The sequence below is a fragment of the Python bivittatus genome, unplaced genomic scaffold, assembly GCF_059951505.1.
Source record: "Python bivittatus isolate LINGU-HERP-01145 unplaced genomic scaffold, Pbiv_v1 ctg000160_np1212, whole genome shotgun sequence".
Lineage (NCBI taxonomy): Eukaryota > Metazoa > Chordata > Lepidosauria > Squamata > Pythonidae > Python > Python bivittatus.
This window is the reverse complement of record NW_028277076.1, coordinates 7,400,768-7,415,708: the sequence shown is the minus strand read 5'-3', so window position 1 is coordinate 7,415,708 and position 14,941 is coordinate 7,400,768. Positions and strand designations below refer to the sequence as shown.

The window sequence follows — 14,941 nt, the reverse complement described above, 5'->3', positions numbered from 1 at the left end:
CTGTTTTGAGCAGGACATTTCTGGATGGAGCTTGAAACATTTCCTTTAAAAAAAAAAAAAATTCAGAAAGATTAAAATACAAAAAAGTCAAAAGAAAAGCAACTTCAGAAAGGAAAAAGCGTAGAAAAAGAAAAGTAGCTTCCGACTTTCTTTGGTGCAGGTATAAATGTAGAATATGTTCACCTCTTATTCTAACATCTAAAGATTTACATAGTAAAAAAATAATTTTTAATCTTACATTCAAAAAGGTCATCAAATCAACCTATTTCCCCAATAGATATTAGTACAAGATATTTCTATAGGTATCAAATAAAGCAGTCATCAAATCCCAAAACCAAAATTGCATTTCTTGGGCATCAAGCCAAAAGTCCAAGAGTGGTTTCCAATGAGAAACAAAGCTAAACAATATCCTTTCTTTAAGCGAAATAGTCAGTTTCGCCATTTCCATTCTTTTCAATATCCGTTCTTCGGCGGTAGATATTTCTAGATCCTTCCAATTTTGCACATCGAAGAGTCTCGCTGCAGTTCTCGGAGCTCGAAACATTTCCTGGAAGCTCAAATCGAAATGGAGGTTTTGCACTCCCAAACGAGAAAGCTTTTGTGTCGAACCAGGTTGATTTGAAAAATTGTGCATGCTCCTATTAAATATTAATACGATGGCTTCAGTTTTTTATAGAACATGCCTGGTTCACCCATCACGGTTTTGCTGGCCTGAGAAGGATCACTAAGCCCAGTCTTAGCAACCACATCTCTATCGAGTGATACGTCTAAGCGAATCTGGATTTAGGTGGCAGATGTTGAAATGTGCAGTGCAATTAAGGTGTAGTGTGATGTTGCTTGAAAACAAGTGGATTCAGTTGTGCGTGTTTTCGGCAATAAACTTCATGAAGCCCCACGATGAGGCGAGCTATTAAATTTGAGAAAGAAAACCAGTTGATCCTTGACGGAGCATTTTCTTAACACCGAGGAACCGTTGGAGAGAACTTGCGGGCTAAAAAAAATATTGCCTTCTGCAAATGGAGCTCCTGTAATGGTTATATTTGGGATTTTGCTCCCAAATATTCTGGACCTGCTGTCTTCATCCCAGAGGTGGGGTACCCAGGCTCCCATCATCCCCAGCTGGTGTGATTTTCCTCTGTATTCTCCTTAGGGAGATGTTTGAGAGCAGCTTTGGTCAGCTTGATGTTCCTCAGATGTCCTGGCCGTGTCACTTGGGGATGATGGAGGTTATAGTCCTACACACCTGAGAAGAAACTGCTGGGTTGTAGAATGAAGCTTATGTGGTGCAATCACACTTTCGATAGAAGATCTCTCTGTGGAATGACTAGTTTCAACTTTGAGTGTGCAGAGTTGGTGGGTACGGTTGTCCCCAGGTGATTGAACGGAAGATGTTTACACCTTTGTCCAGATTCTTTGATGGAGTGTTTTGAAGGATGAAGGTAGAAATCTCGCCTTAGACGAGAATTCCTTTTCTGAGGCTGTTTGTTGAGAGGAAGAGTTGCGTTGTCTGTAAAGTGAGAAAAACTTTCCATCCATCTTTCTCGTTCAATCTTCCATATTTTCTCCCTCCCTCCCTCCCTCCCATCCATCCATCCTTCTTTCAATCTTCCATATTTCTCCTCCCGCCCTCCCTTTCAATCTTCCATATTTTCTCCTTCCTTCCTTCCTTCCTTCCTTCCTTCCTTCCTTCCTTCCTTCCTTCCTTCCTTCCTTCCTTCCTTCCTTCCTTCTTCCATATTTCTCTTCCCTCCCTCCCTCCCTCCCTCCCTCCCTCCCTCCCTTTTCTTTCACTCTTCCATATTTTCTCCTTCCTTCCTTCCTTCCTCCCTTCTCTTTCTCTTTTTTCCCTTTCTTATTTTCTTCCTTCCTTCCTTCTCTCTCCCTGTCTCCCTTCCTCCCTCCCTCCCTCCTTCCCTCAGACTCTTCCTCTATCTTCCATATTTTATCTCTCTCTTTCCCCTCCCTCCCTCTTGGCATTTTTCTCCTTCAGTTTTCCATATTATCTATCTACCTATCTACCCTCCCTCCAATTGCCTTTTAAGCAGGCAAATGCTTGCAGATTGAATCAGCAAGCTCCCAGAGAGCTCCTCCGCTAAACTTTCTCTTATTGGCTGGTGGCTGGCTTGACATGAGATGCCATGCTTAGATTCCAAAATCCCAAATTGATTTTGTGGCGGAAAGGGCAAACTCCCCACCCTTCTAGCTTCCTAGAGTTTACGGGGAAATGAAATGTGTGGCAGCTTTCCTGCTCACGGACTGCAACTCCCATCATCTATAGCCAATGGAGTTGCAGCCCCAGATCATTTCTGTGCCAACAATACCCAATAAGGCTTGTGTGTGTTCCTCCCCGGAATACCCCTCAAAACCTGGGATGTGTGAGTTTCCCCGGCATCTGCCGTTCGAAATCCTGCATTTCAAACCCATGTTCCGGAGAACAACTCTCAGCATTTTTTCCTACTGATTTTCAGCTTAGTAAAAGAATTGGCGTTTCAGATTCTTTTCCAAGGAGATGGGAATGTCTGTGGTGGGAAGAGGGCTCCATGTGGCACTGCCTCCATGCATTGTGCAAAATGTGGTTGGTTTTAATTTGGGTCTGGTTTTTTGGGGCAAAATGTTGTGCAGAGGCAAGGAGCTTGGGTAGTTGGCGGTTCAAAAGTATTGCAAAAACTCAGAAAAATGGGTTAATTCAGCAATCAGGTGGAACATGTGGAGCAAGGGTGCATGTTATCTTTTCATTGCATGCTTCTCTCTCCAGGGATATGCGCCTTTCCTGGCTCCTAGGCTAGAAAACATCCTCCCAAGGGGCATTTTCAGATCAGGCAATACGAACAGTTGAAAGAAAGCAGTAGCTAGAAAGCACAATTGTCAGAAGTCGCCCTTCTGCCACTTCTAGCAGCCAAGGAATCTCAAATACACCCCTAAGAGAAATTAGAAAGAAATTCTCAAGCTTCCCAGGGCTAAAGTAGAAAAACAGACATCTCTTTAACAAGAGAAGATTTGAGAATTACAGAAATGGGTTTGGTGCACAATTAATTAAAAGCTTCCTTTGCTCTAGCATGTAGTTCCCGAAACATGACGGCAGCACTTTCCATCTTCTTTCCGTGCAGAATTCTTAGCACTTTCTAAAAACATGGCTGTGTATTCTTCATCTGTTCTTTTTGTCCTCTTCGTACCCCCTTCTTCTCTGCAGGCAGATCAGGAGCGGTGCAGAGAAATTTCCTTACTCGATGACATTTCATCGCAATGTCCGATCGTTCGGGGCAAATAACCAAGGGAAAGGATGGGAAAAGCAAGTACGCGACGCTCAGCCTGTTTGATAAATATAAAGGAAAGTCAGTAGAAACAGTCAGAAGCACAGGTAAGTGGGGTGGAACGGATTAGCCACAAGGGTGGGAGGTTTTGCATTTAAAGCAGCCATCTTTTGATAATCTGGCTGCCCCTGCCGATCTAGGTTTGGAAGCTAAGCTGGATATGAGAGGGATGGGACACCACCAGGAGATCCCACAGCGGAAGACTAGGAATTGGCACGGTCATGTCCCTGGAGGCAGTACACGTTGAGATCAGCTCGAATGCATCTTTACCTGTTGCCTCTTTTTGTTGCTAGTAAATTTAACGGGAAGAAAGAACTGAGTTAGTTGCCGGATGGCTCGTCACTCTGTATACTCACAACACGGGGTACCATCTGGCATCTGTTGGTTCTTCTGAACCTGGCTGTGTGGGGAGACCCCCAGAAATTCCAAGCTGGCGATTCTGTTGGGAATTAAAACAAAAAAACGTTGTTGTCCCTTGGAGTCGAAAAGAGCCAACACGCGAGCGTCTTTACCGCTAACCTTTCTTTTTCTCAGTAGCATCTGGGGAAAAGCGTGCCCTTCTTTTACATTTTCCTCTGCTTTCGGGGGCCACGGATCCGTGGGCTGTGTTTGCGATTCCACTGAGCCTCGTACGTGCGTGGCCCTTCTTGGCTGCCTCGTAAATATTCATTGTCCTTAACTTCTTGCTTCTTGGCGTGGCAAGAAGTTTAAGCAGAGTTACTAAAAAGGGAGTGCTGAATGCATAAAATGCACAGGGAGATTTGGTCTAAAACAGCATCGCTGGGACATGTGTGTCCCACCTTGGTGCCCATTTACGGATCTGGGACAGTCGCGGGTGCTCGTTGCGATAAATGCAGAGGACAATCGATCCAGATCAATTCTTGTTGTTCCCTCTCTCTCTCTCGCTCCCTCCCTGGCTAGTTATTCCTAGACATGGCTTACAAAGTCTTGGGAAAGTTGCTTCCGCGCGGCGTATGCCCCCTCCTGCCAACTTGCCAAGTTTGAAGTCGGAGCACAAAGGAAACGACCCCAACATCATCATCGTGCCCAAGGACGGAACAGGATGGGCAAACAAACAGGACCCTCCAGAGCAAAAGAGGTAAGTCGGCGCTTCCCCGTTTTTCTTTGGAAAAACCAGCCCTCCGAGGTAGGCCAGGTCAGGAGTGAGACGCTGCGGGGACGACAGGAACTCAACTTCATTGTTGTAGGGTATGATAAACAGAATCTTGAAAGACTTCCGGTGTTCCCTCTGCTTTCTCTTATACCAAATAGAATCAAGGTGGGGTAATCTTGAGTCTCTTTCCCACCCCGTCTTCCTTCCTGGGGCTAAGTTCCTTCTCAAAATAAGCTCTGTGTTCCTCTGCAATAACTTGGATGGAGGAACAGATGAGGTATTCAAGGGAAATGGCTACTCCGTCCTTGGAATATGGAAGGCGGGAGGGAAAAACCCGCAAAATCCCCCTGCCCTCACTCTGTTTGGTACGCGATAGGGCCGAGAGAAACTAGCAGGCCATCAAGATCGACGATGTCAGCCTTTCGAGGTAGGCCATGTCAGGAAAGAGGCATCACAAGGATTCCAGGAATGATATTTTATTGCTGTAGGGTATAATAACCGAATTTCCTCTTTCCCCCCTTTGCAAGGAGGTGAAAAAGTTGCTCGTTCTGCATGTTATTGCTGTAAGACATATCCATGACGTTTTCTTGGCCACAACGTGGAATTTGTTTGCCACGATCTTCGGGAATTTTTTTTTTAAACTTGACAACGTCCGCAGGCTTGGCTTTCCCTGTGGTCTCCTGTCCGTTGCTCAACCTTCCTTAGGGATTTGAGCTCAACCAAGATTTATATAAATCGATATTCAGGGGATCTGGGACAGCCTCTGAACGGATCCAGGTCGTCGGGCGGTTCAATAACTCTCCTCCGTCTCGTTCAGTTCCAGTTGCACAGCCGCACAGCCGCAGGAGTTGCTGCCGCAGCCGGATTTGCAGAAATCTGTCTCCAATTTGCAGAAGCGGACACAGTCAATCAGCCAGGAGGTGGGTAGGATGGAGATCGGTGCAAGATAGACTGCTGCTGCCTATGGAATCTCTATTACGCAGTTACAAACCTCACTAGGTTAGATTACACCTGTGCTCAAGAGGGATCATTTATGTCAGCAGCGGTTTCCAACTTACGCTGGCGTCAAAATTGGTTGGGCTTTGGCTTCATTTGATGTGCGAAGCCATGTCCCGGAGTTGAAACCCCCCCACCAATTGGAAACCTGGTTTCTTGTTGGCTTATAAGTTCTAGCATGCTTTAAGTGGTTATGTCTGGAACCAGAATCCTGGCTTCTCCCTGGTTTGTCTGATTGTCCTGTCTGCTGGCAGAAGAAAAACCAGGAAGCAGGCAAACAAGCCATGATTATATGGCTGCTTTGCAAGACCAAATCTGACTCATTCATATGTTCAGTGCAACGTGGTTAGAACAGGATGTTTTCTAGGCCGGAGGCCCCCTGGGACTTTTGAGAAATCAAGGCATAGCGTTACACGCAGATGTGGGCAGAGGCTGCCTTGGCACTGCAAAGTAACCTGGTTACTGAACAAACCCAGGTTTTGAGTTAGCATCGTACATCAGTATATTAATTTAAGTTTGGATTTGCATCCTTCTAACCCATAATAATAATACCACTACTCTAACCAATAATAATAACAGCAACAACAACAACAATAATAATTGTATGTTAATGTAATAGGTCGGATTTGCATTTAAGCCATAATAATAATAATAATACCACTCTAAGCTACAGTAAGAATAATACTCATCATATATTAATGTAACCGATTAGATTTGTATCTCTCTAAGCCATAATAATAATAATAATAATAATAATAATAATAATAATAATGCTGTCGTATATTAATGTAACAAGTTGGGTTTGCACCCCTCTAAGCCATAATAATACCATCATATATTATTATAGAGTCCCTAGGAGTTGGGGAGCATGTAAATTTAATTTATTATTATTAATTATTATTATTATTCCTTTTGTTTTCTGTTTTTCATCTTGTTTCCTTGATTTTAAATGTTAACGATCTGTAAGCTGCCCAGAGCTGCTGGGAGTCAGGCGACCGCTACATTTAATCGATTATCATTATCGTTAACGCTCCTTTTGCGTTGTTACTATGTGTTCTGGGCTGTTGCCTTGCTTTTAAAGGTTTTTCACGATTTGCGAACCGCCCAGAGTCGCTGAGAGTTGGGTGGCACGTGCGTGTCATAATTTTTTTTATTCTTTATTTATTTCTATTTCGAATCTGGTCACTGCCCATCTCGCTAAGGAGCGACTCTGGGCGGTTTGCAGTAAAAGCAAGAATAAATATTAATTAAAATACAATAAAAATACAGTAAAAACCACATTCGTGCGTAAATCATACTATCTTCCAAGGTACTGGTGGTAGATGAGGTTATTAACCTACAGGAGCATCTTCATGATTCTCGCTTCTTCCGCAGAGTACAAATTCAGTAGCCGGTGGAGTAAAATCATGGGCGCAGCTGAATGGAAAGCCAGCCAGACCAGAAGGTGGTGGGTACAGCTGGTGTGCGGGCGGGGTATGTGTGGGCATGCCCGTCTTTCCAGTTCAAGGCTGGAAGGGCAAGGCTGGAAGACGGTGCCTGCTCTGATCCCTGGCCTCTCTTTCTCCCGCCAGGTTCAAGGGTCTCAAACCGACTGTTATCCTTCTCTCCCGAGGATTTTCCAACGTTGAAAGCAGCTGGCGAGCAGGACAAGTCTGGCAAAGAAAAGGGCGCCTTAGATCCGTCGTATGGGCCCGGACCAAGCCTCCGCCCACCAAGTATGTAGTGGAACCACCTCGCCTCCTTGCCCAGGGAGAGCCCGGCTGCACCTCTCACTGCCTAGAAAGAGACACGCGTGTGTGTGTGGGAAGGGAGTGGAGGGTGGTTGGCCTCTTTGCTGGGTGTTGGAGAGGTTGATCTTCAGATCCTGGGAGGTTTAATGGCCTGTGAAAATAATCTTGGGAGACGGGGAAGAGCCGCAGCCGAGACAACCGTCGGGCAAAGGGTGTCTCAGCCCACAGAAGGAAAAGGGGTGTGGGAAGCATCTGAGAAGGTTCAGAGCTGGCAAGGTGGATGTCAGTCCTTCGAGGTTGTCCAGACAAAAAGCACCAAATATGAGTACTAATGCTATCTTTATAGTCAGGTTACATTAACAGATTCTTGCAAGACTGGAAGTATTTCTCCCCTCCTTTCCTTTTACTCTCCAGAAAACTAGGGAGGGTCCCTTCTGAGATGCTTCCCACGCCCCTTTTCCTTCTGGGGGCTGAGATCCCTTTTACACACTGGTTGTCTGCTTTGCAGCTCTTCTCCTGGTCTCTCAAAATTATTCTTGCAGGCTGTTACAGGAGAGAACACAATCCCCTTACAGGAACAGCACAGTCCCCACACCCAAGGCAGGAATTGAATGCTTCCCCGGGCTGTTTTTCCTGGAAGTCTCCAAGAATTCAGCTTTTTGCATTCTCTCATGCTGATGCACAAAAACGGGGCGCGGAGTTCAAACGTTGCAACTGGGCAGCCCGGCTTGCAGGCCTTGAGAAAAAGTAATTTGATCCGTTTTGCAATTTGGGGAGTGACAGCTCAGATCCTTGTCTTCCAATGGTGGGTTTGTGGGACGGCTGAGTGTCCCTTCATAGTTTTTTCGACTGAAAGACTGGCCTTGGAAACACGATGCAAGTTGTCCACCGACCTTAGCGTGCGTGAATGCAATGCGCCGGGTTTTACCCATCACAATGTCTCATTTGGTATAAAGTATAGATAGATTCTCTGACTTTCTTTAAGCCACCTTTATCAACAAACCAGAGTAGCAAATTGCTGCCTCTAAACATTTTTTTTTCTGTTTGCAAGATCAACCAAAGGAAGTTGCATTTGAAAGGACTTGCCTTTCCTTTATTTTTTTTTAATGTTTGTGCCTTCATAGAAATCTGCATTATGATTCCGTTTTTTAGAAGCCAGAGCTGCAAACCGTTGGTCTGCCAATAGAAGCAATTCTGTTTGTCTCCGTGAAAACTGAAAGCCACACTGATCGAAACGAGCTTGCCTTTCTTTTATACGTTACCCTATCTCTTGTTTTTGACTTTCAAATGTCACTTTAAAAAAAATGTGAGAGAGAGGAGTTGGGTTTTCTGGCAGGTTGGAAGCGCTAAGCCAATTGTTTCTCTCCGACATGAATAATGCCTCTCGAGCAAATCAGCATGAGTGCCTTTAATCTGTCAGTGAGTTATTTGCCTTAATTCTTGTGGCATCACGTTTTTCTCTTTAAATACCCAAATCTGTCACTTTGATGCCAGTGATGTTTCTTCCCTTTGTCTTTAGAAGAAAATCCTCATTCTTATTTTCTCAAAATTGTGTAGGTGTATCGCTCGCCAACACCTCAAGTTAAGGTTCCAAAAAATAATCTCCAAAGTCTTCTGCTTCTCAAAGCTTCTTGACTTCTCCAAAGAACTTCCCACTTGGGCTTCACTATTAAATTGCAGATCCTTTACTCCTTTGCTGATTCTTGCTTTCTCTTAGCAGCAGAGTCACCTTGTTTAACCCACGTTGAGGTTTTATTGGAGAAAGATGGCTGGAATGCAAGCTTGTTTTGCATCTCAGAGACATAAAGAGATCCATCTCTATTCATTTCTAGGAGAAATGAATCACATTCTCCTTCAGTCCCCCAGACTTAGAAGCGTGGGCCTGGATCTCACCTCCCAAAATTGTGAGCCCTGGTTTGCAATCCTTAGGACTCAGAATGAGTCTGAAAGTGACCACTCAAACCCCTGAAGGCAATTCCATGCCTGAGCAATCCATGATCCGTTGTCCTAGGATGACCATCTCCTGCTAATTTTGCAGTTTACAAAATACCTGTCACTCCAGCCAGCTGGACTACCCAACTGAAAATTGTGCCCTTGGATGAAGAAAATGTGCAAATTTTAGAGGGTGGACCAGGGTACCAAGAGTATTGTCCAACCCACTTGGGTTCATTTCTGTAGAAGATGTGGGACTAGGCTCCAGAGAGAAGCACTGCGATTGTTTTGTTGCCGTGTTGATGGAGGAGGTATCCAAGGCTTGTTGCTAGGTGATGGAGATGTGGCTTCGTCCAGGGACCAGAGAAGAAGTGGGACCTGGCTGTTGCTTGGACAAGAACATTGGGAGGCAAGAGATACAGCCAGCCTAGGAAAACATCCAAAGCTGAACCAAGTTGATGGAATTGGGGTTCTGAAGCTCCCCTCTGGGCTGATGCACAAGACTAAGCTAAGTCTTTGGAGTAGTCAGTGGCTGGCAACGTTGGCCTTGCGATCCTAGTTTTTGTGGAGATAACTGCAATAGTTGCCCGGATTTCACTGCTGGACCCTGCCGACCAGTTCTCACAGAGGAGAAGGTTCCTCCAAACATGTTGTCCAGCTCTGCTTCCATGTTATTTTTCTCTGGGGATCCCAATACTTCTGTTGGAGACAACCAAGGACAACATCTGGTTTTGTCTTCTGCAAGATGACTTTTCAGAGGTCCAGAGACAGTGTCTGTGTCTCCTGTTAGTCTTCTCCAAGATAGGTCCCATCTAGTTCCTTCCATGGTTCCTTCTGGGCCTTGATTTCCAGACTAGTAGTCTGCAAAAAGTTCCAAAACATTTGGAGGTCCAAACACCCTGTTTCAAGTCTAGAACAACTGTTCTGACTTTCCCCAAGACTATTCCGTTTTTCAGAACCCTACACAAAAGACCCTTTTCAGCATCTCAGTCATTCTTTTCTTGGTCCATCAACAGTTTCTTTTCTGGGACGAAAAAGCATCGTTCTTTTCTAGTCTGCTGCTTTTTGCCATCAGATGTCATGGTCTTAATCCTCTTTCCAGGATGATGAACAGGATAGGAATTTCTAAAAAAAGCGCTCATAGAAGGCCTTTAAGCAAAAGCTGATCCAAACCGAAATTCTTTTCTATTTTTAGCTCCCCATGTGGGTTTGTTTAGGAATGTTTGAGTACATCAGATTTTTAAATGCTAGGGCTTTTTTTTTTTTTTTACTAGTTGCCTTTCTTTTCCTTTCTCTCTCTCTCTTTCTCTCTCTCTCCTCCTTCCCCCCTTCCTTCCTTATCTTCTTTTTTTCTCTCCTCCCTCCCTCCCCTCCCCCTCCCCTTTCCCTTTCTTTCTCCTCCTGCTCCTCCTCCCTCCCTCCCTCCCTCGTCCCCTTCCCCCTTTCCCCTTTCCCCTTTCCCCTTTCCCCTTTCCCCTTTCCCCTTTCCCCTCCCCTCCCCTCCCCCTCCCCTCCCCTCCCCTCCCCTCCCCCTCCCCTCCCCTCCCCTCCCTCCCCTCCCTTCCCTTCCCTTCCCTTCCCTTCCCTTCCCTTCCCTTCCCTTCCCTTCCCTTCCCTTCCTCCTCTAATAAAAGCCTTGAGCATTCAATTGAATGCTCCCAAAAGGATGGGAGATGGAGAGCCAGTAAATAAATAGAGATATTTGGAACTTGGGAAAAAGCAACAGCTCTCAAATTTTTGGCCCTATTTATAGGAAGATGCTTGAAATCATTGAAAAAAAAACATACCCTAACATTGCTGGCTGTTTTGCTCTCTTTCTTTCTTTTCCTCTTTCTTCGTTGCTCAGATGTCACAAGTTGGAGGGAAGGCGGTGGTCGAAACAGCACCTCGGCCACCTCTTTGTCCCCCTACCCAACTGAGCTGGGTACCAAGACCTCCAGCGCAGAAGATGACGCTCCCACCTCAGCAAACAGTGGCGATCCGAAGGGACCTTCTCCCCGTCCTACTGTGCCTCTTCGCAAAGGGGCGTCCCCGTTTATGGCAAATGCGTACCAGCCACCCACTTACCACGACATGCTTCCCGCGTTTGTAAGTTCCCCAGCTCCTTAAAAATGAATCCGCTGCAGCAGGGAGGTCCCTGACCTAATATGGAGGGGCGTGTTAGGAACGGTGAGAACGTGCGATGGGCGCAACTGGGTGCTACGGTGGGCCTGGCCAGTTGCCAAATACCTGTTTTGCCACCGATAAAATTGCAACAGTTCTCATTCATCCCCTTGACCACCTTTGTTCCTTTCGTGTTTATGGAGCAGAGAACTTTTAAACCACTTTCTCGGAGGCAACTGTCTTTGGTTTCTCGTTGGGAGAACGCGTTTGGTTTTAGCAAACCGTTTGGACCGTTGCTCGTGAAACACAATGGAACGCCGTTGTGGCTGTTTACCTCGTTTGCAAAAGGAGGTTGTGCCCCAATGGCGCTGTTCGTGTTGCAGTGCCATGGCAAACAGGACGCCATTGGCACGGGGGCGGAGGCTGTTGGGAAATGGCGTCATTGGCATTGTAAATGACGTCAGTCATGGCAGATCTCATAAAATTAAGATAAAATTACCTGCTACATCCAGGTTCCTTCCGGTGCACCCAGTTTGTCCATTTACTTTGAAGGAGAGGTAGGGATGGGTGGAAATTTAACATTGCATCCAAAGTCCACTTTATAAAGGTTTGCTAAATTGAGATTGTGTCAGAAGTAGAGAGGATTCTTGCGTTTAGATAATTTTGTTGTTGTTGTTGCTAAACACAACCCTTTTTTCAAATCTGTCTGACTGGGTAGGGCAAGGAACTTGGGCATGTTTTGGCAACCGTCCGGAGTCACGTTGGGTCATGAGCCCGGCAGCCTGGGCTTCAATTTTGCCTTGGAGAATTTAAACATCTCTCTTAACTTGCTTGTAAAGTGTCCTGAAAGGCGGGGGGGGGGGGGGGAGCTTAATTATCTTGACAAGCAGGGCCTTTCTAGTCAAAATTCGGTGTAGAAATGGGAGTAGTAGAGTTGAAACTTTGATGAAACTTGATGGCAACCCGATCTTATTCCTTTCCTCCTCTCCCTTTTTTTGGTATTCAAACGAATGTTATTTATGAGATTTAATACATTAAATGTAGTCTTCTGAGTCAAGAAAGAAGGCGGTGGGCGTAACGATTTATAACCCTTGTTTTTTTCCCCCCCATCCTAGATGTGTTCAAATCCGCCATCTGAGACCCCTGGTCTGCCTGAACGGGGGACCTTCCCTCTCCCACAGTTTTGTCTGGAACCCCGTGTCCCCTTCAGACAATATCAGTCCAGTGACCAAGATGGGTAAGGCCGTAGAGAGTGTGTAGCATTGTGCAAGATGTTTGTGGATCAGGCTGTGTTGTTTGCTGTGGTGTCTGTTTGCGACTTCCAGGTGTTGTTCCTAAGAATTTTTAGCAATAATTCTTAGAGTTCGGCCTTTTAATTTTTTTTAATTGTATGTTTTGTTAGTGAATGTAGCAAACAGGAGGAATAACTGTGCAAAAAAAGTATCTTTCATAGGGGATAACAATAAATTAAAACTGAAAAAAGAAAGATGCACCTAGCATTACTGTACAATTAGTTCAGTCCACATGTTACTAAATCTAGACCAGTGTTTCTCAATTTTAGCAACTTTAAGAAGTGCGGACTTCAACACCCAGAATTCCCCAGCCAGCATCTGGGAGTTCACACATCTTAAAGTGTGTTGGCTGGAGAATTCTGGGAGTTGAAGTGCACACTTCTTAAAGTTGATGAGGTTGAGAAACACTGGTCTAGACTATTTAGAAATGGTGCTTTATCTTCTCATTTCTACAATATAAAGTCATGTCAACAATAACAAGACATTTCTTGAACCTATCCTTTGAAGTCTGCAGTTCTGCCTGTATAGAATGATTTTCTTAGCTGAATCTCAGGCACAATAGAGCCAAAGTTTTCCATCAAATGTCAAATTCCCTATTTTTAGAATATAGTTCAACTCCATGTTTACATCTTTGTCAACTGTGTATTTCCCCAGAGTTGTGTAAATGTGTAAGAACCTGGGATCAAAAAAGAGCCATAGAAAGACATGACCAAATCATGTGAGTCAAAGTGCCTTCTTAAACCCAGCAAGTTTAGTATCCAATTTTTAAAAATGTTCTTTGGTGGTAAGGGGGTCATTACTCATAAGCAACTTCTGAAGAAAGGGACAAGGAGAGAATTACATAGGACAGAAGGAGTTAAATTACCAAAGTGGTGGCGTTGATCTTATCCTAAACCACTAGGGCCTATCTGTCCTCCTCATTCTTTGCCATCACCTTCAACAAACTGTTAACGTTCCTGTTGAGATGAACCTACAATCCTCAGATTCACATGGGGAGATCTAGTCACTCATCCCCTCTTTCTTGGCGCTTGATCTCCAAAGATCTTGAGATCTTTGTTGGAAATATGCTGAACAACATCAGCCCAGTCTTGTCTTGGCCTCTTCTGCTTGTGGTCCCATCTGAGAGGTTTTACACTCCTCCTTTCTCTGCCAAAAAGGTGTTCCCAAATCACCCAAGCAATAACTCTCTCTGTTGCAGAAAAGAGAAAAGACTTGGGGTTCCACGCCCAGCTCGTCCAGTCCGGCCACAGGGGGAGCGAGTGCCCAGACCCACCATCATTAATGCAGAGAACCTGAAAGGGTTGGATGAATTAGACAACGATGCTGAGGACGGCTGGGCAGGTGAGCAGATCAATGCCCACCCTTAGGTCCCATTCTACAGACTCAAGACTCTCTCTTGCACACATTGGTTTGGACTTCCTGGTTTAAGCAAACCCTGTTTTACTATGCTGTCTAATGAACTGTGGTTTACAACTATCTAACATTGTCACCTACAGACTGGTAGCACCATTGTGGATCTCAGCTGATCTCCAAAGCTAATCAGAGTTAGATCTGATTAGTGCTTGGATGGAAGCCACCAAAGGCTGTAGGTTAGACTTAGAAATGAATGGCTTTTGGTTAGGGTTAGGGGTTATGGTTAGGCTTAGGGCTAGGCTAGACTTGGAAACAAATGGGTTTTGTTAGAATTAGGGTTAGGGTTAGGGGTTATAGTTAGGGTTAGGTTAAATGGATTTTGGTTCAGGTTAGGATGAGGGGTTAGGTTTAGGCTTATGCTTAGGGCTAGGCTAGACTTAGAAACACATGGTTTTTGCCTAGAGTTAAGATTAGGGGTTAAGGTTTGTATTAGGATTAACGCTAGGCTAGGCTAGACTTAGAAATGAATGGCTTTTGGTTTTAGCTTCCTGCTGAAGAGCCTAACGAACAGATTCCTTGTTTGGGGAAGAGGGTGGGTGAGTCCACCCCGAATCAGCCGCAGCCGTCAGCTTCTTTTCTCCTTGTCCCGGTTCCTTGCTTTTTTAGGCATTCACGATGAAGTGGATTATTCCGAGAAACTGAAGTTCAGCGAGGATGAGGAGGAGGAAGAAACCCCCAAGGATGGAAGACAGAAATGGTAAATGGAAAGAGAGGTTGCAAATCCCGTGCTTGATCCGCTTCCCGTGGGGCACGACATCTCTTGCAGAAAAAGGATCGCCCAGTCTTTGAAAGACTGACATGTTGGTAGAAGATCCCAACCTTTGGGGATCAGTGGGCATATTTGGCGTTTTGAGCCTATGTTGTTGGCACTCTCACAAAATGTCTGCTGCGGTGGGCATGCCCAGGTAAGAAATACCCATTTAGCCAAGCAAGTGGGATCGCATCTCACCAGCGCCTTGAGCCTGCAGGACGCTCTCCAGATTATCTTCGCAATTTTTTTTTTACCAGTTTTTCACAAAAAAAAATTTTTTTTTTCTTTTTCACCTCAAC

General features: G+C 45.1%; 1 protein-coding gene across 2 annotated transcripts in view; it reads left to right on the top strand.

Moving 5' to 3' along the window:
• Window positions 1–14,941, top strand: part of PRRC2B (proline rich coiled-coil 2B) — a 49,574-nt gene that overhangs the window by 5,821 nt on the left and 28,812 nt on the right. For both annotated transcript variants that reach the window (XM_088147077.1, XM_088147076.1), the window contains exons 2-10: window positions 3,191–3,358; window positions 4,233–4,410; window positions 5,243–5,345; window positions 6,796–6,868; window positions 6,993–7,136; window positions 10,930–11,171; window positions 12,302–12,423; window positions 13,677–13,819; window positions 14,498–14,588. In XM_088147077.1, coding sequence (XP_088003203.1) covers window positions 3,244–3,358; window positions 4,233–4,410; window positions 5,243–5,345; window positions 6,796–6,868; window positions 6,993–7,136; window positions 10,930–11,171; window positions 12,302–12,423; window positions 13,677–13,819; window positions 14,498–14,588 — 1,211 coding nt within the window. In that variant the 5' untranslated portion in view covers window positions 3,191–3,243. The remainder of the gene's footprint in view (window positions 1–3,190; window positions 3,359–4,232; window positions 4,411–5,242; window positions 5,346–6,795; window positions 6,869–6,992; window positions 7,137–10,929; window positions 11,172–12,301; window positions 12,424–13,676; window positions 13,820–14,497; window positions 14,589–14,941) is intronic.